The following is a 23,075-nucleotide window of genomic DNA, read 5'->3' as shown; positions in this document are numbered from 1 at the left end:
TTTTTATAGCATTTGAACTGTTGATTATGTTGTATGCCCATCACCCGAAGTCAAACCATTTTCTGTCACCTTATATTTGTCCCTCCTTAGGCTCTTCCCCCCACCTCGTCCACCATGTCCCCATGTTCCCCTCCCCCTGATAACCAACTGTTTCACTTTCATCTATGTCCATGAGTCTCAGTTTTATATCCCACCTATGTGTAAAATCATACAGTTCTTAGGTTTCTCTGATTTACTTATATCTCTCAGTGTAATGTTCTCTACGTTCATCTATGTTGTCATAAATGGCACTATGTCATCATTTCTTATGACTGAGTAGTATTCCATTGTATGTATGTATGTGTATGTGTGTGTGTGTGTGTGTGTGTGTGTGTGTCTGATATATATCACATCTTCTTTATCAAGTCCTCAATCAAAGGACACTTTGGTTGTTTCCATGTCTTGGCCCCTGTGAATAATGCTGAGATGAACATGGGTACATATGTCTTTACGTACCAGTGTTTTCAATTTTTGGGGGTAGATACCCAGTAGAAGGATTGCTGGCTTATATGTTAGTTCTATTCTTAGTTTTTTGAGGAACCACCATACTTTCTTCAATAATGGTTGTACTAATTTGCATTTCCACTAGCGGTGAATGAGGGTTCCTTTTTCTCCACAGCCTCTCCAGCCCTTTTTATTCTGTCTTGATAATAGCCAATCTAACAGATGTGAGGTGGTATCTCATTGTAGTTTTGATTTGCATTTCTCTAATAGCTAGTGGAGATAAGCGTCTTTTCATATATCTGGTGGCTTGCATTGTATTGTTGCACCACATGTTGCTATAGAATGCCATTTGGAATAAGGAAATAATCTTATATCTGATGGATCCTTTGTATTTATGAATAAAAGTATATTTTGTAATTTCGAGTGAGGACATGAATTGAGACCTCACTCACACATTCATATTTAAAGACAGATGGTCTTATTACTCCTCTTCCTTTCTCTCTGGCTATTTTTTTTATTGTGAGCTAGCTTCTTACAACTGTGCTGTTGCACACCTATATGAGTATGTGTTTCAAAGATTGATGCAACCGCAACAGGATTTTTAGCTGGAAAATTGACCATGTCATTACTTACCATTTGCATCTTTGACTCTGTGAGACTCATAATCTAACCAGAGCCAATTAAAAAAAAGAATATTGGCCCTCCTTCAATTACCAGCTTCAAGGTTGTATCTGACTTTGGGTACTTTAGATATCACACCTACATAAGTGTCTTTCTATGTATTTATAGTGTCACATTATTTAATAGGGACTCATGTCAGCTCAACATGTAATTTTAGCAGGTTAGTTATACTTTATCTTCTAGACTAGCAATGATGAATGGTGCTCATGTATTTCCTCCTAAATTGCACTCTTGGCGAATCTGCATTGCATTTTATTTTTAGTATAGTTAGTCAATGTTGCTAAACTGATGAGAAAGGTAACAATTTTGTTTAATGAACATTTAGAAGGAGTCTTAGTCCCATTATCACAATCATCATTATCTAAAACAGTGATCTTCAAAGCAGGACATGTCCACATGTACTAGAAATGCACAAGAAGCTTCACTGAGATAAGGAAAGAAAGTATCAGTATGTGTGTCACACACACAAGTATCTTTCAGTTTCTATTGTTGTCTTTACATAATGAACATACTTCATAAATATTACATATGATTATAATTTAAACAATATGTATATAATTTAAAAGTAAGTTAATTATACATAAATTTGGTGTGCATGCCAAAATTCTATTACTTATAGAGTACACCATCTAAAATGTTTCCAGACCATAATTTAAAGCATTTCTTCTGGAATAGTTTTGACTTATGAGGAATACATAGTAAATCTTGTTGAACTGATTGCAGTATTTTTGTACAGCTAAGTTTCATGTTAAATAAATGTCTAAACTAAACAATCTAACTTGAAACCCTTGAATCCAAATAAAGTTTCCTTCAAAATAGACACCATTGACGTCTATATCTAAATATCTGTGTCATTTCTATTTGGCCAGATCAGTGGTAGAACTAATCTTTTTACAGTTACCTTTAGATTTTTAAAATGTCTTGTGATTCCAAACCTTTATTCTTTTGTGGAAATTTTGATCTTTAGAAATACTAAGATCATTTGAATAAGCAACATAATCAAATATTGCTACTTTTTTTATTTGCATAAAGTATCTTTTTTTTAATAAACTTTTATTTTAATGGGGTGACATCAATAAATCAGGGTACATATATTCAAAGAAAACATTTCCAGGTTATCTTGTCATTTAGTTCTGTTGCATACCCATCACCCACAGAGAGATCGACCTCCGTCACCCTCTATCCAGTTTTCTTTGTACCCCTCCCCCTCCCCCTCTCCCTCCCTCCCTCCCCCCCACCCCCCCCCATAACCACCACACTCCTGTCCATGTCTCTTAATCTCGCTTTTATGTCCCACCAATGTATGGAATCCTACAGTTCTTGTTTTTTTCTGATTCACTTATTTCACTCCACATAATATTATCAAGATTCCACCATTCTGCTGTAAGTGATTCGATGTCATCATTTCTTCTAGCTGAATAGTATACCATGGTGTATATGTGTCCCATCTTCTTTATCCAGTCTTCTATTTTTTTTACAGTGATTAAAAGCCTTTAAGCAAACTCTTGGCCAATACAGCAAGAATTAATAAAAGAGTAGTGTCCTTAACATGTTCACCAAGTCCAAGTTGGCCCCATCACCATGACAGATCCCTGAAAAATGCAACCCAACCACAGTTCAGTCTGTTAGGAGCTGTCACAGGGAGCAGGAGTCCAGGAAAAGTCCACATCCAGGAAAAGTCCGTATGGCACTGGAATTGTTGTTACCATTCTATACTTTGCAGCTCATGTCCAAGTCCCAATGACCGCTGCTTCTAGCTGGTAATGATTCAGGTAGACTGGAAAAGCCATTTGCAGCATGCGTGGATATGGAGCTTCTGTTCTCCTCTGCCTGGAGAGATGAGACCAGGTTGCCTTTCCCTGGAGCTCTGCGACTATGGCATGGTAAAGAGAACCTTGGGATACACTAAGCTGGGTGGCAAAGGTAGATTCATAATAGAAGTTGGCAAAAGGGGGAAAGAGAGCTCTAATTTAGGAGTAGGCCCCAGCCTGAAATATGAGTGGGGCATTGAGGTAGGAGGAATAAAGGAAACACTATATATTAAACAAAGCAGCAGAAAATAGGACTATCAACACCCACAACAGAGATCTTTGAGGGAAGAATAAAAAACCTGACTATTCAGGCAAAACATAGTTAAGTGGCCCTTGTGCAAATGAGATCAGTTTACCTGCTTCTTGGAAGAAATACCCTAGGCTTGTCCACAGTGTCGTAGATGGGGCCAATGGCCATGGGCACCTTCAGCCTTCAGTGGCAAACCCCAGCTTTCTGGGAAAGGTTAGGTCATAGGTGGCTGGAGCAGGGCTGGAAGAGACTGAACCTTCCTTTAGAGGAGCGAGGGGGAAGCCTACCTTCCAGTGTCCCTGTTTCCTCACAGCAGAGGCATGTAAGCCTGGCAGGCTTTAGCTCAATGACCTTCCTTTCCGATCAGGAACAAGGCAGGGGTGCCCCCTTTCACCACTCTTATTCAACATAGTTCTGGAAGTCCTAGCCACAGCAATCAGACAAGAAAAAGAAATAAAAGGCATCCAAATTGGAAAAGAAGAAGTAAAACTATCATTATTTGCTACTTTTTTTTAAGTGAGAGGCAGGGAGGCAGAGACAAACTCCCGCATGTGCCCTGACTGGGATTCACCCCTATCTGTGTATACTCTGCCCATCTGGAGTCACTGCTCCATTGCTCGAAACAGAGCTATTTTAGCACCTGAGGCAAGGCCATGGAGCCATCCTCAGCACCTGGAGCCAACTTGCTCAAACTCTTCAAGCCATGGATGCAGGAGGGGAAGAGAGACAGAGAGAGAGAGAGAGAAAGAGAGAGAGAGAGAGAGAGAGAGAGAAATGGAGGGGGAGAGGTGGAGAAGCTGATGGTTGCTTCTCCTCTGTGCCCTGACTGGGAATCAAACCTGGGACTTTCACACACTGGGCCAATGCTCTTGCCACTGAGCCAACCAACCAGGACCCACTATTTTTATTTTTGTCAAAAGTATCATAAAATAGTTTTCATCCCATAACTGAGCATAAACTGCCATTTGGGATGAGAAAGGGTGCCAATAAACAGGCCAGGAAGGCAAATCACTAGAAAAAATGAAGCTGCTCTTCTTGAGTGACTCATGAACTGGCTGTCAGAGTCATTCCAAGAGCAGAGTGCTCACCCTTGCATCGCTGAAATAAACTGCCACTTCCTCATGTGGCAACCTGGATGTGCAGCATTCATTTCACATACAAGTTACATTATTTCAAAGTATTTTCAGAAGCTTTATTTGAAACAAAATAGACACATTTTCTATGTTTTTCAGACACTTAAAATAGCCAAGTTTACCAAAGGAGTGGAGCAAAGGGGGGAGGGGAAGAAGGGAACTAATGTTTAATATTTACCCTGTGCCAGGCAATACGTGTCACAATTTTAAGGGGTAGGTTGTTCTCTCCAATCTATATGTGAAGGAATGGGCTCAGAGAGGGAGTAAAATGTGTGAAAGTCACACAGCTACTCCGTGGCAGAAATGAGTGTTGGGTCCTTGGATTAGCTGACCCCAAAACTCATGTGATTTCTACAACAGCATATCACACAGCAGAGACCGTCCATCTCCTATCAACACAATATATAAGTGATCTTTCCTAAAAGGAGTAAAGACAATTAATGATTTACTGTGTAGACAGTTTTGTGAGTTCTCCTTTCAGTAGGAATAATTCTAATTCTCTTTTTCTCAGAGAATTGGGATATTTTTCCATCAATAGGTAAAATTTAAGAAATGTTCAGTGAAATAAAGTGTGGTAGACAGATATTTGAGCCTCATGGTGTGTGACCTAGGAAAAGAATTGGGATATTTTTCCATCAATAGGTAAAATTTAAGAAATGTTCAGTGAAATAAAGTGTGGTAGACAGATATTTGAGCCTCATGGTGTGTGACCTAGGAAAAGAATCAAGGTCACTACTAGAAGGTGAGGGGGAAAATAAACTGACATGTACAGAATACCTACCACGTGGTAGAGCTGGTGCTTGGCATTTCACAAGCAATAGGGATGGATGGTGGTTAAGGACGAGAGCCTCTGAGTCAGGTAAACCTAACTGAAAAAACCCGGTGCTATTGCAAACAGCTTTCTGCTGCTGGCCAATTTTCTTACTTCCTCAGTCTCAACTTTTGTGAAATGAAAACAGTACTATCTATAGTGAATAAGAACTATAGAGAAAACATGTTTCAAGGGCCTAGTAGAACCTCTGGTGTGAATTAACACTCAAGAAAATACTATAACTGTTATTAGTCACTTTCACAAATGTTATCCCACATAATTCTCATAATTACTATGCTGTGATTTATTATGATCTAAATTCTATGGATGAGGAAGCCTGGATTTCGGGGGTTTAAGAAACTTGACTAAGGCCAAAAGTGATGAATGCTGGTACATATATTAGAAATCATGTCAGTCTCATAACAAGTCTTTGTCCTTTATACTATTCTCTGTTATTCGAAGGGGGGGGGGGCTGTGGAAATTTTCAACGTAAGAAATACCCAAACCTGTAGAGAATTTTTATGAGTTTATTTGAGCAAAAACTGATGACAGTTGTCAGGGAACAAGATCTCAAATGCTCCGGAGAGTAACAATTTTCAGTGTCTATATGCATTTGAGATGACAAAGGGAATTTAAGGAAGATTTTAAAAGGTGGGGGAGAGCAAGGCAGGCATTGGATTATAGAATAGTTAAGAGGGTGGTCTGCTTTAGAAGGAGAGTACTAGAAGGGTATATTTCAAAGGCGTGTTAGCCTAAATGCACAGAAACAATGAACAGGGCTTGCTTTATGGCAAAGATAAGCCTTTTAGTAAAGAAGTTGTAGGCCTGGGGCATGACTACCATGACCTGCTCACTTAAAAATGTATGATCAGATCACAATGTCAGGTTACTTTTCATAGAACCCCTTTCTCGTCCACAGAATTGCTCATATTAAATAATGTTTTATTCAAGGCAATTTAAGACAAATAAAAATGTTTTTAGGTGCATATTTTTCCATCAAAATGAAAACACACTTACTGAATTCCATGAAAAATAACTTAAGATGACTTTATTTATTAAATTATTATTTATGTTTTTTAAAACTCATTGGATCATTGACATTTTTCTCAATATCAATAGGAAATTAGCATTGCCTTTTAGCTAGTAAGAAATTAATATCTTGTCATAATTGAAATAGCTAAATAAGGGTTATATCAGGCCCATCTTGTGAAGCTGGGGACCCTGGGTCATTCAAAGGGGACAGAGAAGACATTGGGGAGCATCCGAGGTCACCACAAGCCAGGTATGAGATGGTGAACTAGAGCTCTACAGACAGAAGGTGTTCATCTAACAAATATTTACATAACACACAGCAGACATGCTTCCTGCTCTCATGGAGCTTATAAGCAAATGAAATTTCAGATAACAATAACTGCTATAAAGACAGTAAAAGTAGGTCATATGGTGTGGTGGACAAGTCCTCCCGGGGGTGAGGACAACGGAGACACAAAGACCTGACTCTGAGGACCAGATTCAGTGACACAGATCCACTTTATTCAGGAAGTAAGCTAGCTTATATACACAGATTCATCCTATAGGGTGTTACAGCATGTTCCTCAAAGCCAATGGCTGAAAAGATCAGGGAGCTGCGTGGTTGGCGCTGAGTCACTTCTTTATAGCGGCCGAGCTTCCTTCCTGGGTGTGCCCAGGAGGCTTCTGGGAGCTGGAGTATTCTCACAGCATTTCATCAGCCACAGCTGCTAGGAGTGCGCTCTGCGCTCCACCCACAATATGGAGTGACTTGGGGATGACTGTGGAGATGACATTAATACTGAGACCTGAGTTACAAGATGGAGTTAGTTGTGCATCTGGGGGCAAGGGAAGGTGGGGAGGTGTGTCTCAGGTGGAGGGCACAGACGGACCCAGAGGCAGGCACAGTCTGAGTTCCAGGAATATAAAGAGTAGCGTGGCTGGAAGGTTGTGAACAAGGAATGACCCAAGGTAAGAACTGAGAGTCAGCAGGGATCTGCGTCAGGTAGGGAAATCTTACTTCCATGTATAAATAAATAACTTTGTAAATTTTCCAAGGAACTTCCTAATGTTATCACTCTGGACTGTGTTCAGTTGTCAACACAACATGCTCTTCTCTCATGTAGAGTTGTTTCTGGACATTCAGCATGAGGGTTGACGGTATCTGAATTCCGCTGCCTGTGAAGCTGGTGGTGGACTTTGCAGACACCCGAGCATCAATGGACACTACAGGGGTCACCACTGCAGAACTAGAATAGGAACTGTAAATTAGACCAGGAATCAGGCATCATCTGTTAGAATTTATGGAGATCATTCCTATTCTCTGATTAACTGAATGTATTATTTTACCTGATAAGTTGCAGTAATTCCTTATTTGGGAACAAGGGGATGAAGGGAGCCACATTAATTGTGCTTTAGGGATTTGTTTTATATTAGAGCATTAATGTGTCCTGTGCTATGAAGCCATGATTCTCTAAAGTTATTCCATTGTAAGGATAGAAGGAAGTAGCCCAAGGCAGGGAAGAGGCCGAAGGAATGGTGGACAGTCACCTTATACTGTCGAATTAAAATTCAAGCTCCCAACACGACTTGCTCACTGTAGAAACCTTCTATAAAAGCAGTGTTGGGGAGATAATTATGTTCCTTGGGGTCAATTAATTGGTTACTTTTATATTAAACAACTTCTACATAGTTATATAGAAAGACTTATGAAAGCACCAGCTAAAATTTAAATTAGAGAATAGTCATGAAGATAAATACTGAGTTAGATGCATGTCAACTAAGGAAAAGCAACATGATTTAATAGGGAGTTATTATAACTAACCAAGTGCTGGAACCATGGATTGGAGGCTCCCCATAACAGCACTGTTAACACCAGGCAGGTTACCATCTCTCTGGACATAATGGTTAGAGAATTCTGGCTTTGGAGGGTAAATGACCTCAGTTCAAAATGGAGCTCACCTCTTACTACGCTTGTGCCTTAGGGGAGTTTATTTAGTTTTCTCAAGGCTCAGTTACCTTTTTTCTAAAGTGAGGAGGATAATAAAAGTATTAATTTGATTAGGAGAGTTAAACAAGTAATGCATTAAAACTCAGAACGTTGCCTACCACATAATAAACATTCAATAAATGTAACCTATTTTATTTGATTTCAAGGAAATCTGGATGTTGGGGAAATTGGATGTTTTCTGAAGATATTTGAATACATTTGTATCTGTGTTATCCCATAATGTAAGATATTCACTGAGCTTAATGTTTAGAGAAGTAGAGGGTGACTAGAGAGTGGCTATGGTACACATAAAATAATGAATGCAAAGTCTGACAGCCTCCGTATTTTTACAGTTGTTTCGTGGATGTATTCTCTGCCTCTGCCTCAGCAGCTGAGTGTGGCCACCATCTCAAGTAGGACACAGCGCTCCTGGCTCAATTAGGTCTTCCAGCTGATTCTTTTTTCTTTCTTTTCCTTCCTTCCTTCCTTCCTTCCTTCCTTCCTTCCTTCCTTCCTTCCTTCCTTCCTTCCTTCCTTCCTTCCTTCCTCTCTCTCTTTCTGTTTCTTTCTTCCTTTCTTCATTCCTCTCTTTCTATTTTTTATAAGATTTTATAGATTTATTTTAGAGAGGAGAAAAAGAAAGAAAGGTGCAAGGGGGAGCAGAAGGCATAAACTCATAGTTGCTTCTTGTATGTACCTTTACCAGGCAAGCCCGGGGATTTGAACCCACAACCTCAGCATTCCAGGTCAACGTTCTAGCTACTATGTCACCACAGGGCAGGCCCAGCTGATTATTTTAAACCATCTCTCCTCTCATAGCTTCAAAGCCCCCTCTTAATTCTGCACAAAGCTCCTCCCCATCACCAAAAGCGAGCAACTAAAATAATTACTTCATCTTCTTATCATAAACATGTTCTCTGCCTTTTCTTTACACCTTTGCTCCTATCCTGGATCCAGACCCTCTCATGTATTCAAGAAATCTACTCCTGCAATGACCCCCATAGCTCCTGAGACCCCAGTTTCCCACTCCTTTGGATTATTCCTGTCACCGCCGTCCATGCTGTAACAGCCCCATCACCCGGAAATCCTGTTGGGCCCGCCTTCCCCAGCTTCCCAGTTGGGTGACTTCCTGCAGGTCTGAGGACTGACCTTATCCTGCCACACTTAAGGTTCATCTTGCTGGGGCCTCTCACCAGCCTTTGACCCAGCTGAGCACTCCCTGTTCTTTGGAATACCTGGTTCCCTTTGCCTCCCTGACCTGGGTCCCTCTGCCTCACACTGTCCCACACACGCTAGATCACTCCCACCTGTGCGCATGTCTCTGCCACCCCCGGGAGTCTGGGCACAGCTCGTTCCCTCTCCAGCTGCCACCTCCTGGGGATGGCCTTCCCTGGGCTTTCCTTAAATGAGCCATCACCGCTCATGCCTGTGGCTTCCTCCTTCTGCTCACTCTGATTGTTTCACCACCTAAAATACTATATATTGGCTTGGTTTTTTGTTTGTTTATCAGGTAGCTCATCCAGTGATAACATAAACCCGTTAAGGGCAGGGACTTGGCTTATTTGATTCTCTGCTCTTGGCCCAGAATTTGAATATTTCTGACACATAGAAGACACTCAATAAATATGCGCTAAATAAATGAACGTCCCTTAAACCATTCTCCAATTCCCCCTGGGAACTCTTAGGGCCACTGCCTATCCGTCATAGGCAAACATCTCAGCTGTTATATCTCCCTTCCGATTCGTGACTGACCTTCATCTCCTGTCACTGGTGAAAAGCGCTTATTTTCCTAATAAAACCACTCACCATTTCCACCTCGGTTTGGGGAGCGAGTTTCTCCTCCTTCTTTGGTAGTGAACTAACACGTCTCTGCCTCTGTGTGCACAAGCCTACGTGTGCTTCAGGCCTCAATGGAGTAACTGCTCCAAGGACTTGAGCTCTTAAAAAAAAAAACCTCTATTTTTTTTAAACACATAATGATATAATTGTTTTCTCTCCTGAGATATTTTTATATTGTGTCCCTAGAGGAAGGATTCCAGCTGATGGCCCAGTATAAGGCAGAGGCCCCTAGACAGACAGTCTGGCTCCAATGTATGCTCTGTGCTAACATGGCTGATAGACGGTAGTATTTAGATTCAGAGAACTGCCGTACTTGAACTTGACTTGGTTATATGCTGGTAATATCGAACTTAGAATCACACTGTTAAGGACCAAGAGTTATTCAGGTTTTTCATCTTCTCTTTCTCTCCCTCCTTCACACACACACACACACACACACACACACACACACGCGCACACACACCCCAGATGTCTCGGGAGTAGTTTCAGTATTTTAATAGAACAGTGCACGGAGTTGGCAGAAGTTCAGTTTGTCCCATATTAAACTCTGCCATAGACACTTTGAACCTATTGGAACTGTTTTATATGTAAAATATGCATCATAACTCCCACAAAACCTTGTTGGTACCTTTATTATCTCACTTTTTTTCCTCTGTCCAAGTTTTCACTATCACTTTATTTCAAACCCTAAACTCAGCACTCCTACAGGTAAACTGAAAAGGGGCAGTAATTCTTGATTCATAAGGCGCCCATAATTCTACAAACATCTAATGAAAATGAGCAAACATCTCTGTATAAAACTTGGGTTCAACCCAGAGGTATATTTAACTCTCAAATGTCTGATAAAACCACAGGCTTGCCGGCGCCGGCAGCTCGTTCACAGTCGTCTGGCGAAGGCAGGGGGAGCCCCACATTACAGAGACCTCGCTAAGGCTACCCCCACCAAATGCCTGCTCATCTTTCTTGGATTCTACATCTGTGGGTCTGTTAGCTGGAAAGATGTGATACTATAAGTTGCTGACTTAGAATCAACTGTCCCAATGCCTTAGTAAGATGGGGGTAAAGAAAGTAAAATCAGACATTCAAAGCAAGCCCTCACTAGACACCCTCGTGGAAACTAGATCACTACCTCTTACGCACATGGTTTTCCTTGGCCTGTGTGGCATGACTGTCCTGAGCCCATCTGTGCCCAGCCTTTGGCGTGGCCGACAAAACACCTCCCTTTCAATAAGCCTCACTCTTTGCAAACCTTAGTAAAATACAGCTGGTTCACACTCCGGCAAACCTCAAACCTAAACTTCCCCAGTTTACAAATGGTATTTTGCCAATGTGCTTGCGAAGTCGTGCCTCTAGTAGGAGTATGTGATGCCGAGTCGCCATAGCTCGGGGAACAAGTGAACAGCCCCTGTAGGATTATGTGATGCCGAGTCGCCATAGCTCGGGGAACAAGTGAACAGCCCCTGTAGGATTATGTGATGCCGAGTCGCCATAGCTCGGGGAACAAGTGAACAGCCCCTGTAGGATTATGTGATGCCGAGTCGCCATAGCTCGGGGAACAAGTGAACAGCCCCTTCGAGGGCCGCGGGGTTGCATTCCGGCTGAGCGCTCAGATACAGTTTTCATCACATCATGCGCTCTGCTTACTTGTTAGACCATTCTTGTCAGTTCTCTAAAAATTATCTTTGTTTTCATGCTTATCAGATGCACAAAATGCATTTTGCATGGACTTTCCTGTCACCGTTGGGGTAGCATACAGAGTTAGGGACTTCAGAAGCGTGGAATTGACGGGCAGCGCAATCAGAGAGGAGCAGTATGGTTCCTTCCATCCCCATAAATCTCGGCTGCAAATGCAAAGAATGTGAATTAAAGAAAGTCTGTAATTTTATTTAAATCTTAAAAAAAAAAAAAAGGAAACTGGCAAATCGTGGGATGAGAATTTAACCAACCTCGCCTCAGGAAAGAAACCCTTCTCCTCTCTGAATCCTCTTCTGAAATAGATGTCTTTAGGGCAGTCGCCATCAGAGACGTTTAGACTGGTGTGGAGCTCACTTTTATTGTCTTGCATCAGTTGAACATTCCTCAGTAGCATAGAGCGTCACTAATGGAATTATATGTTTTCATGCTGTAATTACATTGGATTTTTCCTGATTTTTTGTAGACATTTGTTCATGGTCCCATGACTAGACAGAATATTTACAAGCTTTCTGTGTCTTCAGCATACCCAACCCCCACCCCCAAAGAGAAAGAGGAATTTTTTTTTATAGAAAAATGACAAGTATATATTTTTAAAACTTCTATTCAAACTTCAGAGAGATTTTCTTTCAACAACAAAAACATGAACAGCAACTAAAAGAAATAAGAAAAACGAAGAATTTTTGTACTTGAAGGATACAGAGATCCCCTCTGAATTCTGAACGTCCTTGAGACAAAATGGACGTTTTATACTTTTGTTCTTGTGCTGATTGACTATTTGTTGGATAGAATGGAATTGATTTGATTTTTGAGTATATTGCTCTAAGTGATCCTGTCACTGGAAGACAGTTGAATCCAACAGTAGAGTCAAAGTAGAGGCTTTTTTTTACTGAAGGACACGAGACCAGGACACCATCACATGTGTGAACAATGAACATCTCTTTTTCAGAAGAATTTCACACTATAAAATCCATAGAAGTCTCTGAGGAAGAGATGTAAATAATTAGAAAATTATGTTGACATTTAACATATTGTTATTGTCCTATTTCTTCTCCCATATCAAGTCTTAGCTTTGCTCAACACACCTCAATGACCTCTTTCTTTTCTTAGCTAAGCACTCAACTCCTATTCTCTAGGTTTTAATCAGTAAAGAACATTGAGGTGATGCTTGCTTCATATCGCTATGGAAAGAAGTATGGGAAAAAGCTTGTAGTTGCAGCATAGATGTAGAATGTGGAGGGGCTTCTACTTGCTAATTGTAGTAAGTTCAAGGGTGCATATGAATACTGCTGGGCCTGACCTGGGTTGCATATCCTTATCATAAATTAATGTCAAGTTAGCATTACATTTTCCCAAGTTGAAATACATTTCTTGAAATGCCATTTATTAGAACATTAAAAACACAAGTTTGGTACTCTCTCCTTAAATCCCTACAATCTGGCTTCTGGCCCAGCCACTCAACCCAAATCACCCTCTGAGGTCTTCCAAAACGACTTCTCAGCCAAAACCAATAGAATCCTTCTAGACTTGTCAACTTTGTTAAAAACCATATTCTCCCCGCTAACATTAGGTTCATTCTGGTTGCAAATCCTGAGGATTTGTTCTTTCTAGGTTTTCTATTTTCTGTATCTTCAGGGTCACACCTGTAGTAGTTCTCTTTAGAGATCATTCCAACTTTGATCATTTTAATCACAATGTTTAAGCATGAATTACTTCCTTAGCCCCACCCCTAAACTCTCCTTACTTTTAAAATCTGACACCCATTGGTGCTAGGCTTTCAACTGGAGTTAGTCATCATGGTAAAGTACAAGCTCTGGTATTGATGCTCAGTCCCTTGCTCCTGTGTAGTATCTTGATTTCTGTGTAAACAAAAACTAAGTCACTTTGACTCTTTACTCATTTTACTTTTATTAAAATTCTAAGTAGATATATTTTCTTCTTAGATTACATTTACCAAATTAATAATGTTCCTCTCATTATCCTCGACCCTTATCTCTTCATTCCTAGTCAAAGATACAGGTTAGACTGCAATAGACACTTATGCAGGCAAATATTGCCTTTCAATTAAAAAGAAATTCATCATTAAATGGTGATTTCACCATGTTCAACCAGCTCTTCTTATCCCACCTCCAGATAACATTGCCCACTCAAGTCCTGCAAACATCCAACAGACCTACTATCCTCTCAATGTGAATATTTTATTTATTTATTTATTTATTTATTTACTTACTTACTTATTTATAGTGAGAGAGAAAAGAGGGACAGACAGACAGGAAGGGAGAAAGATGGGGAGCATCAGTTCTTCATTGAGGCACTTTAGTTGTTCATTAACTGCTTTCTCATATGTGCCTTGACTGGGAGGCGCCAGCCGAGCCACTAACACTTTGCTCAAGCCAGCGACCTTGGGCTTTAAGCCAGCGACCTTTGGGCTCAAGCCAGCGACCATGGAGTCATGTCTATGATCCCGTGCTCAAGCTGGTGAGCCCTCACTCAAGCTAACAACCTCGAGGTTTTGAACCTGGGTCCCCAGTGTCCCAGGCTCACACTCCATCCACTGCACCACCCTGGTCAGGCATATTTGTCGTCCTTCTTAAAAGGGCATCCTTTCTTTTTAACAACTCTGTTCCATTCTGCAGTGCTCCATCCAGTTACATTTCTCCAAAGGCCTTTCCACAGAGTACATATAAACTGAACCCTGTGGACTAGCTTGCTTTCCCCATCTTCCTCTCGTGAACGTATACAGCTCTCTGTGCAAATGTATTCTAAGTCATGTTTATGTGTATATAAATTTCTATAAATTCACAGATGCATCTGTATATTTTTCCTATCTTAGGTAAACCTTTTGGAAAAGTACCTTTTCAGAGAATTTGGATATTTTTCTGAATCAGGTGAAAATTCATAGTCTCCCCATCACTACAACAACACGGACTTAAATATTTTTAATAACTCAAGTTACTGAATTTTACCTCATTGCATGTGCATTTTCTTTTCAGGATCCCCCCATGGCTGTAACCCTTGGACTCCGAATGGAAGAAATGATTTTTAATCTTGCTGATACACACTTATTTTTTAATGATTTAGAGGTAAGACTTTTTAAAAGGCAAGAATAGTTGTATCCACCTATGAAAACTCTTAGATGGCTTCTGTAAAACCAGAAATTGAAAGAAATTTAGCTTAAGAGAAGAAATATATATACAAATATAAACAAAAGCTAAATTTAGTCCATGAATTATACATAGGTCGTGGTACAGAATTAGAAAAAATATCTCAGAAGATTGCCTTGCAGTTGCATTACTGTATAGCCCTCTACACTGCTTTTCATTCTTCCAGTGTCTCAAACACAACCCATTTGCACCTTTGGAATCATCATTAGCTTTTCCAGGATACAAACCTGGATACTCCTTAAGTTAATCACTGGAGAGTAGTCAGAAACACTCTTTATGGTGCTAGCATAGGTCATTATGTTTTGCAGATAATCTGACACCTAAATTTAGACAACATTATCATTCCTCAGTTTCTCCTTTTTCTGACAAACCAGGGCTCCAGCTATTACAATCACACATCTAACTGGTTTGGCTGCTTTTATGTTCTCTTTTTTTTTCTAATTTATCTTTCTGTTTCCAACCTCAAATGAAAAGAAAGTAAAACAATACCAAAATGAAAGGATCCAGGAAACAGCCTCATGATAGCTGAATAGGTACTGTAATAAGGTATCCAATCTGGGTGCTGATGAACTGAGCCCTTAGGCAGTCCGACAATACAATTGGACAGAACCATGTGTCCAGGGCGCTGAGCGGGAGCACTTCCTAGCCAAGCACCGCTATGCTGAAAGAGATTTTGCTTTCTTTTTTTCAATGTCATATTTAAATTTATTTCTGTATCTCATGATTTCACAGTGGAATGAAATTATTTGTCTATAACATTATGAATAAAGAGGGAGATTTTTATTAGTGAATCCTCACCTTGTTCTTGGCATTTTATATTGGTCTTTCCATTAATTAATTAACAAGCTTTTGGAATGAATATGTGTACCACATTATTTTTTTTATTCACACCAGATTTATTGATTTTAGAGAGAGGAAGGGAACAGAGAGAAAGAGAAAGAGTCAGGAACAATGATCTGTTCCTGTATGTGCCCTGACCGGAATCGAACCAGCAACTTGTGTGCACAGGCTGACACTCTGAACAACTGAGCTATCTGGCCAGGATGACCACATTGTTCCTGTAGAGGAATTGTTGGGTTTACAAGCGTAAAGATTATGTATGAGGTTAACTGGTAGCTCAGTGGTAGAACTGGGATTTGAAACTCTGGAGTCTGTCTGCATCTAAGGCACATCCTTCTGCCCCCCATGCCATGCTGAAATTCACAGCAGTGTGGGAGAAGAAAAGCCAACCAAATGTGTCAGTGTCTTCAGTGAGTTGTTGTTTTTTAATTGACAGGATCTCAAATTCAGTTTCAGTTACAGTTGAGACATAAGAGCAAAACTGGTGTTGTTCAGTATACCCCATAAATGTATATGTGGGAAATCTGTGTAGAATAGCATTTTGTTGTTTTCTCTTCAGTGACTCACTGCTTTCACTGGATAATAAAATAACTTCTCTTTAAAGAGGTGTTTTTAATCTTTAATGGACATATGAAAGATTAGTATTTCTAGGCAAGTGTTCCAGTTTTATAGTAAGAAATAATAATCACCTCTCTAAAACCTGATTTAAAGTAATCTTGCTACTGATCCCTGTCTAGGGCACAGAGTGATTTCATATATACATGATAATAGGAAACACATTTTAACCTCTTTGGAACTTGAATTTTTTATATAGAGTGATAACTTCTTAGGTTGGTTTTTCTCTTGGTTAAAATGGATTAGCCTCATTCTAAAAGAGAATTCTAAGATTATTAGTTCTTTCAAACATGTAAAAGACAAAAAAAAAAGAACTTTTATCCAAATTTTACAGTTTTATTTCATTTCATTAATTATTTTTTACTAGAAATAAATGGAATGAATGAGCCATTAGCTATTTTACTGATACATTAGAAGACAGATGGAACAAATTTGCCACCCAACTTTTAACAGAACTCCGAAGTGAGAAAGTGAAAGTAGCATGTGATGAATTTGCAAATACCTTTGGCAACTTGACAGGAGTATTTGCATATCAGAAACATGTGCTCAGCTGTGGTGATTTAAGCACTTTAATTTTGGATTAGATAGTATATAAATTATATTTTTAAAATATCTAGCAGGATCTCTACCAGAAATATTAAATGAGAAAAATTGATACTGACTTGCTTTCTATGATTACAGCTTTTTAGTTGTGTTTTAGAATGCGATAACTTTTATTTGATGCCAACACTAGAACTTAATATCCAGCAATACTCTACTTAATCAAAAGAATGATTGGATCTCTTGCATAGAAATCGATTGAATTCTTAAAGCGCGCGCGCACACACACACACACACACACACACACAGAGACACACACACATTCAGTCAGTAAATGTTTATTACTGACTTAAGTGAGATAAATACTAAAACTAATAAAATCTGAATAGTAGCTTTCAGTTCACTCCTTCTGCTGCTGATTTCAAAAGTCAGCTTTAATTTCCCCCAATCTTTCATTTCAGTAAACCTCCTCTCAGTAACGATTGTCCTGGGCTTCATCACTGGTATTAAGCTATTTTTTGTTTCTGACAAAGAGGAGAATTCCTCAAGAGAGTAACTCCATCGTTAGCCTATTATGGTTTTTTTTCTTCCTTGTGTATTTAATCTCGCAAGGTATCTTTTTCTTCACCCCAAAAAAATCTAATTTGAGATTCAAATCCTTCAATAGATACTGCAACATGTGTAGTAGCAGCTGCTTTCACATAGTTCCTTAGAAGATATACATTTAAATCCCCCCTAATAGACACTTCACTACATCCTGCCCAACTGCAGAGAAGGCAAATGCTCAGGCTACTCCCCCTGAGAAGAGAATGCTCTGTTTGAATAAAATGTTATTTCAGTTAGAATAACTTCCAGAAAAGAAGGCACCAGGGAGTTCTGACTCGCAAAAGTGAGAGAAGACCGCTGTGGGTTATAACTGATAAAGATCAAGGACAACTTTGCGGTCGCCTTATAAAACAAAGTTAAAGAATTTAAGATGAGTGCCAGAACGATCCCAAATGTTTGAGTTCTTATGCTGAAATGGTTGAAGCCAAAGCGTTACACTGTTTTTAGTATTTCGGGGTTTTGGTCAAAATAATTCCTGCAAAGTTCCTGAGTAAAAACTAATTGAAGAACAATTATTTAGATTTTTCTAAAAATGTAAGTGATTGAAGTTCAGGTTTCTTTCACTGGCCTGTAATTCTCGGGCAAGAGTCCAGAGTCAACAAGCATCGCTAACTAGGCATAAATTTAAAGAGAAGTTCCATTTGGAAAAACCTCAAACATAACTTCAAATATGGACTTCAAGGTCCAATAAGTTTGATATACTGATGTCCTCAGGAGTAAAAAAAATGAGTTTGGGGGCAAAACGTATAAATTAATCATGTGAGTTAATACTAGAAATGTCAGAGGAATTTCTTTAAAATTAGGATGAGAGGATATTAAATATAGAAATAACATCTAATTAACAGGGTAATTCATAAACATTTCTTCCACACTTTTTTTGGATATTTGTGTTTGGTTGTGAGACCTGGAAATTATTTAGAAACAAAAAGGTTTTAGACCTTAAGCAGAAGTAAGCAGCTTCACGTGATGCCATTTCAAGAGTGATTCTATTCAGCCTTCAAACTTATCAAGAATGTCAGCATCTCTAAATAAGAGATAATCCTTGTCACCCAGAACCACCTTGCTGCCTCCGTATCCTGGGAGGAAAATTTATTTCCAACTTCCATGCTAAATCTTACCAACTTCCATGGTTAAATCTTTCCACTCATTCTTCTAGATCCCAGCTATTGCTGTTGCTTGCTCTACTTCAGTCTGGTACTGTTCTGGAGCCATGGTGCCTCCTTTGGTTAAAGTTTGGGTTATACTCTTTTCAAAGAATACTCAGTCAAATGGGGACGAACCTTTCTAAATGCCTGTCCTTCCATGACTCCTGTGACCTCAGTCCTTACCCCCTGCTCTCACCCTCCCTCTACTTCTGATATAAATATCTTCCTACAATTCTTACCATCTAAAATATTGTTTCATATCACCATAATTTTATGTTAGAAAATTTAAATGTCTGTGGTAATTCTGTCAAGAACCGTAATTTACCTAGAGTTCTGCCATTTATGCAACAAAGAACTGTTGAGTGATTACTCTGTAACAGATTGTGCCTTTGGTGGGGGTATATCTGGGTGATCCAAACACCCCCCCCCTTACGGAGTTTCCAATCGGATTAGCTTACTGGCTCTTTTTAACCTAGGTAGAGGTTTACTCAAAATTTAAGAAACCCATAATTGAAGTGAATCATATGAACATTTAAAATTAATTTATCTGTATTTTCAACTTATGTACTAAAATCGTATTGATTGGGTTAATCCTTCAAGTTTTATATTTTAGAAGAAGCCAGTGCAGAATGCTGGAGATGAGATAGTAAATATTTCACTACCAGATATTTTCAAGTTTTATAATGGATATAACTAGTAGATGGAAAGCCGTTTTTTTTCACTATGGCATCACCTTTTCTAAGTTCATTTTTTTTTAATTTTTAAATTTTATTTCGAAAATTAACTAAACAGGGTGACATTGATCAATAAGAGTACGTAGGATTCAGGTAAATATTTCTATAGCATTTGAACTGTTCATTATGTTTATACCCATCACCTAAAGTCAAATCATTTTCTGTTACCTTAAATTTATAATTTTTATAATTGGTTTTGAATGATAAGCATTCTATATATAGTCAAAATCTGTCAGTATGAATGAAATAATGGGAATGGGAAAAATAGAAGCCCAAAAGGCTAAAACATGTCCATTCTGAGTTTAATAAGTATTAGGTGTTTTAAATGCCCTAGTCAGATTTCACCATTTGATCATGTTCTAGTTCACTGGAACTTTGCAGATTATTTGAAGATAGAATAGTAAAGACGAACAGTGAAGAAGAACTGAATTCTCCTGCTGAAAAGTTACCATTTGTTCTGAGCACTCTGTAATTTCAATCAGCCTGATCATTGGGTAGACATACCTTAAGTTTATTTTCCTCTGAGTGTGCAGCATATTGGATGTGGTAGAGCTTCATTTTTTCCTTTTTCCTTTTAAGTATTTTTTTTTTTTTTGGTGTAAAGATTTTAAACCTTGAACAAAAGACACAAAGAAAATGTCAGCTTCTGTGGTTATTAGCTTTCTTTCTGTTAGAAGACCAGGACACCGGGACTTTGTAAATAATACCAGCAGCGTTCTCTCCTGGTCTCTCTGGCCCAGCACATGCTGGGAGTCCTAGAAATCTCCCAGAGCCCATCAGCAGCAAGCCCGTCTGTTTCTGCTCAATGAGTGATAAATAACAGTCGCCACTTGAGGTGCGCAGACCGTACCGTGTTGTGTTTCTTCAGATTAGTTTTGCTGCAATACTTAAGTATGCACAATGGAAATGGAGAAATGGCTGAGGAACCTCCAGTGGTTATTATAATTCAAAAGAGATTTCTTATCAGTTATCTTAAGAGTAAAATGATTTTCTAAATTGCTGTAAAGGAGCCCACATGCCTGTGTTTTCGCCCCCCCCCCCTTTTTTTTTTTTTGTGGCACTCTTCTGGATTTGGATTTTACGGAGTGAAAATGGTGCCCTGTCTCAGCAGGGGGTGGTGGCATGGGTGGACAAATGCTGCCATCTTCTGGCCGTAGCCTGATCCAAATGGAAAGGTGGGGAAAAACCGTCAAATGGGATGACAAGCATCATTTGAAAACCAAATAACTTTCCCGCTGTTTTCAACAGGAGTGTGATCAAGTTCATATAGATGATGTTTCCTCTGATGATAATGGGCAGGACTTGAGGTAAGCCATGCCTTTTCGTATGCTGTTTCCTACAGAAATTCAGCTATGGAGTTTTGCACATGTAATTATTTCTTTTATCTCTTTTTAATATATTTTGGGTGTTGCAGTACCTACAGTTTTGCAACTGATGGCTTCCATGCAGCTGCAAGTAGTGCAAACCTTTGTTTGCCAACAGGTGTAAGAGGAGGGGTTGACTGGATGAGGAAGTTGGCTTTTCGTTACAGAAGAGTAAAAGAATTATACAACACCTACAAGAACAATGTCGGAGGTAGGTGTGGCTATTTAAATCTAATACAGGCGCTCTAGTTAGAGGTAGACTTTGAACTGGAGTTCCATATTCCATATTAGAGGCTATCCTACTCTAAAATAAATTATCAAGAGCTCATGTTGACCTACATTGAGCCAAAATTTTAAGTTTCTTGGATGGGTGATGGGAAATTCTAACTGCAAAATAAAATATGCAGCTCTGTCAAAGGCATTGGAAATTCATTATTCCCAGCTATTTGGTCAAGATTAACAGACCAAGATTAACAGGCCTTCTTCAGCTGGATGCTACCAGTGAGAACCAAGCAGAGGCACTAAGTGAGGTGCTGGGAGGACCTGTTTTAAGACAGGAGCTCCAGCCATGGCAACAGAGGTGTTAATAATCATTATCTTTCTGAGATCCTTTCAGATACAAATATAAACAAGCACTTTTTTGTCATTTCAAAGACTTCAAAAAGTCTATTTTATTCTTTTAAAAATTGTATGTTGCCTGGCAGGTCATAGAGCAATGGATAGAGCGTCGACTTGAAATGCTGAGGTTGCCAGTTTGAAACCCTGGGCTTGCCCAGTCAAGGCACATAAAACAAACAATCAGTGAACAACTAAACTAAACAACTATGAGTTGATACTTCTCACTTCTCCCTTCTTCTGTATAATCAATAAGTACAATCTGTAAAAAAAATTTTTTAATTACATGTCATCTGACAGTATATCTTTACCATATATAATGTGAACTGTGATTATCATGGTTTTTGAAAGTTTATGTACTTATAGGTGATATCTAAATCATTTTATACATATATTACAGGTGATATCAAAATCTATGACATCAAAACCAAGACCCAGAAGTGCTTCTTGATAAAATAAACCTTGATGATCTCTATTATTAGAATCACTTTTAGATCAAGATCCTAACGTTAGCCATGAGGTCACATAAGTATTTTCTCCCAGGGTTTTTTATTTGTTTCTCTTTTTTAAAAAAAAAATAAATGAATGAAAGAAGAATAAATAAGGAACATAAACCAGAATTAAAATTGAATGATATAGCTAAATACACTTGTACATACTATACATATGTATCTCCACATTTTTGTCATAGAACACAATATAGTAAATAAGATGTTCTTCTATGGTATTTATGTTACATACACCCGTACTCATCATAAGGGTGGGGCTGTATGTCAATTCACCTTGTAGCCCCAGTGCCTTGCTAGCTTTGAGGTGCATAACAGATGCTCAGCGAATACTCAGTAATGCAAGAGAAGAGAACAATGTAGAACCATGGGCAGTAATGTTAAAACCAAGAGGGAACTTACATATGGAAGACCTTTATTTCCAAATTAAAAATAGGCGTCTGCAGGTAACTGACTTGCTCAGGTTTCCTAATTCATTTTGCTGCTCTATACAAGATGATTTTGTAAAATCAACTAATTAGGTATTCTATTTAAAATCATTGTGAGTAATATGTTTAACTTGAAAATAAATATCCTTTGGGAAAATCTGAATTTTTATCATTCAGGTATGTTATTAATTCCTTTTTGGAGACTATTATTAAAATTATTTCATAGTTACCAAGATTACTAATAAATAACCTTATATTTTAAAAAGTTTAAACAATGACCTGAGAGTCCATTTTCTGTAACACATTAGCATCTTTCCATTGAGATAAGGACAAATGAGACTTGCTAGAAACTATAAATTGTGATTTAAAAATATTATCTCCCTATGTATAAATTCCCAGTATTCTGAAATACAATTAAAATAAGGAACTTTCTTTTGTAATGAATTTACATGGTCTTGTTTTACCATAAAGGAAGAGCTTAAATTTAAAAATTAGCATGCATACTTCTTTTCTTATAACTTCAATATAGTTTTCAACCATTGTCTGTAACTGTGTCATATACTTCAGGATTTTCAGCACAATTCTTAACTTCTTATAAAACCAAGTATTTGTAAGTGCTTTAATACAAATATTAGAAAGAGACTACAGGTTACATAAAATAATGCCATTATAACTGTTTGAAAGTGGTATGATTGTGAATATTAAGAAGCTGAACTTTTCAGACACCCAAAATATTTGAGATATTGTAACCCTTGTGTTAGACTGGTAGACCCGGACTTCTCCTCCAGTCCTGTTGTATCAGAGCCTTGGGTGTGACCCA

General features: G+C 38.7%; 1 protein-coding gene across 10 annotated transcripts in view; it reads left to right on the top strand.

Annotated features, from left to right (window-relative positions):
- Positions 1 to 23,075, top strand: part of EYA4 (EYA transcriptional coactivator and phosphatase 4) — a 299,771-nt gene that overhangs the window by 263,013 nt on the left and 13,683 nt on the right. For all 10 annotated transcript variants that reach the window (XM_066373184.1, XM_066373193.1, XM_066373192.1 and 7 more), the window contains 3 exons: positions 14,692 to 14,781; positions 20,591 to 20,649; positions 20,757 to 20,917. In XM_066373184.1, coding sequence (XP_066229281.1) covers positions 14,692 to 14,781; positions 20,591 to 20,649; positions 20,757 to 20,917 — 310 coding nt within the window. The remainder of the gene's footprint in view (positions 1 to 14,691; positions 14,782 to 20,590; positions 20,650 to 20,756; positions 20,918 to 23,075) is intronic.

Source organism: Saccopteryx leptura, chromosome 3 (assembly GCF_036850995.1).
Source record: "Saccopteryx leptura isolate mSacLep1 chromosome 3, mSacLep1_pri_phased_curated, whole genome shotgun sequence".
Classification (NCBI taxonomy): Eukaryota; Metazoa; Chordata; class Mammalia; order Chiroptera; family Emballonuridae; genus Saccopteryx; species Saccopteryx leptura.
This window is presented reverse-complemented; position numbering and strand designations above follow the sequence as displayed.